General features: G+C 43.1%; 2 protein-coding genes across 2 annotated transcripts in view; one reads left to right on the forward strand and one right to left on the reverse strand.

Annotated features, from left to right (window-relative positions):
- The window catches only part of LOC108360829 (uncharacterized), a 1310-nt gene extending 1187 nt beyond the window's left edge, over window positions 1-123 (forward strand). Inside the window, exon 4 of the mRNA XM_017613270.1 lies at window positions 11-123. Coding sequence (XP_017468759.1) covers window positions 11-123 — 113 coding nt within the window. The remainder of the gene's footprint in view (window positions 1-10) is intronic.
- A 412-nt stretch (window positions 124-535) lies between these two features.
- LOC108360830 (uncharacterized) lies at window positions 536-1111 on the reverse strand. Its single transcript, XM_017613271.1, has 3 exons — window positions 1092-1111; window positions 887-1028; window positions 536-736 (listed from the first exon to the last, which is right to left on the reverse strand). Exons 1-3 carry the CDS (start codon window positions 1109-1111, stop codon window positions 536-538), a joined length of 363 nt encoding a protein of 120 aa, XP_017468760.1.
- Between the last annotated feature and the right edge of the window lie 792 nt (window positions 1112-1903).

Below are 1903 nucleotides of genomic sequence, written 5' to 3' on the forward strand. Positions count from 1 at the left end.
GATGATTCAGGATGTGGGGATGTAGGTGGGGACGGCGATACAGCCGGTTGTGGGGATATTGGTTGCGGACGTAGTTCTGTGTATGGGGATGTTGCTGCAAGGTGGGATGTTGTTGGGTGTTGAGATGCTCGTGGAATTGGGGATGTTGTTGGGTACGCAGATAGTGCTGATGCTGTATGTGAAACTGCTGGATGGTACTAGCAGTAGGGATCTTGTTGGGTGTGCTGATGCTGCTGGACTTGGGGGTGGCGGTAGCAGTAGGGATCTTGATGGCTGTGCTGTTGGACGGTGGGGCAGTGTGGGCTGTGAAAATGCTGTTGGAGGGTGAGGTAGTGATGGTTGTGGGGATCTTGGTGGCTGTGAAAGTGCTGTCGGACGTGGGGGTAGTGCTGGTTGTGGGGAATCTGCTTGTTGAAGTGGTGGTGGCGTNTGATGGTTGTGGGGATCTTGGTGGCTGTGAAAGTGCTGTCGGACGTGGGGGTAGTGCTGGTTGTGGGGAATCTGCTTGTTGAGGTGGTGGTGGCGTCCCAAGTGGCTATGCTCGACAATGACCCACATTAAGCGTGTGGTTATTGGAAAGCAGCGCACTGTTTCCGAAAATCTCCTCCATCTCATCCATGTACGGAGCAATGCATGGTGCGGCACCGGTTCTGCTTGCGTTGTCTTTTGCACACTTGTATGCAGACAACAGAGTGCGCATCTTTCCTTCTAAGGCTACTGGGGTCGTCGATGGATCCTAGATAATTTTTTTTTGTTTAGATTTGTACAATCCNTACAACAGAGTGCGCATCTTTCCTTCTAAGGTTACTGGGGTCGTCGTTGGATCCTAGATAATTTTTTTTTTTTGTTTAGATCTGTACAATAAAAAATTACACTTCAAACTTACGGTGAAACCTTGTGCCACCATGTCTTCCAAGACGTGGGCATAAGCATTTCGCTTTTTTCTCGCATGTAGGAACTCCTCCTTTCTTGCCAAGTAGCATTTCAGCAATCCCTTGATTTCTACGACGGTCCACACCTTTCGTTTTCTGCAAAACAATTTTAATAGTTTGTAGTAATAAATATTTATAAATCCACAATTAATTACTTACGATTTGTCCTCCGTTGCCATTTTTATTCAAATATTCTGTTTGTATAACAATTTTTCGTTTGTACCGCTTGACAGTTCACATTTCAACTATTCACAATAGTAAAACTCGTCTAATATCCTCGGAAAAACTTGGAAACATTGAGTCCGGCGAGAAGATGGCGAATTAATGAGGTATAACCAAACTCGCTATCGTCCATATTTGCTAGCTAACTTTGTTGTTGCTTTCNGCGAATTAATGAGGTATAACCACACTCGCTATCGTCCATATTTGCCAGCTAACTTTGTTGTTGCTTTCACATGCAAATTTTTCGTTAAGCGACCGGAACTCAAACATAGCGAGCAGCGAAGTGGCGAATCGATGACGGCTAGTATAAATTGTGGTCTGGACACACTACATTGCAAGTTGATAAAAGCGTTGTAAAATATAGAAGCCGGACTTGGGAAACGGCAAACTTTAAAACGGTGTGAGTACCAAAAAAGGATTTACTCAAATGGTTTTGTTTTGCGAGAAAGTACGATGTTCCCATAGCTGCCCAATTTGTAAAGGCTAAAGTCAGCAAGTTACATAAAAATAACCAACTGAATCTTTTCCCAGACAATACATACATTACTGATAGGTCTGGTCCAATCCTCGCTTGAGCAAAAGCATCTGGGACACACAAAATTAAAATTAAAATTATTCTAACTAATAGAGGTATGTTGTACGAAAACACAAAAATAGAAGTACACAGAAGTTGATATAAAACTATTCGTCGGTTTTAATAACTAAGTTATCAGTGTTAGACTTTAACCGAAAATAAACCTTCTACCGTT

This window comes from Rhagoletis zephyria, unplaced genomic scaffold (genome assembly GCF_001687245.7).
Source record: "Rhagoletis zephyria isolate East Lansing unplaced genomic scaffold, Rhagoletis_zephyria_1.1 Rzeph_scaffold_00637, whole genome shotgun sequence".
Classification (NCBI taxonomy): Eukaryota; Metazoa; Arthropoda; class Insecta; order Diptera; family Tephritidae; genus Rhagoletis; species Rhagoletis zephyria.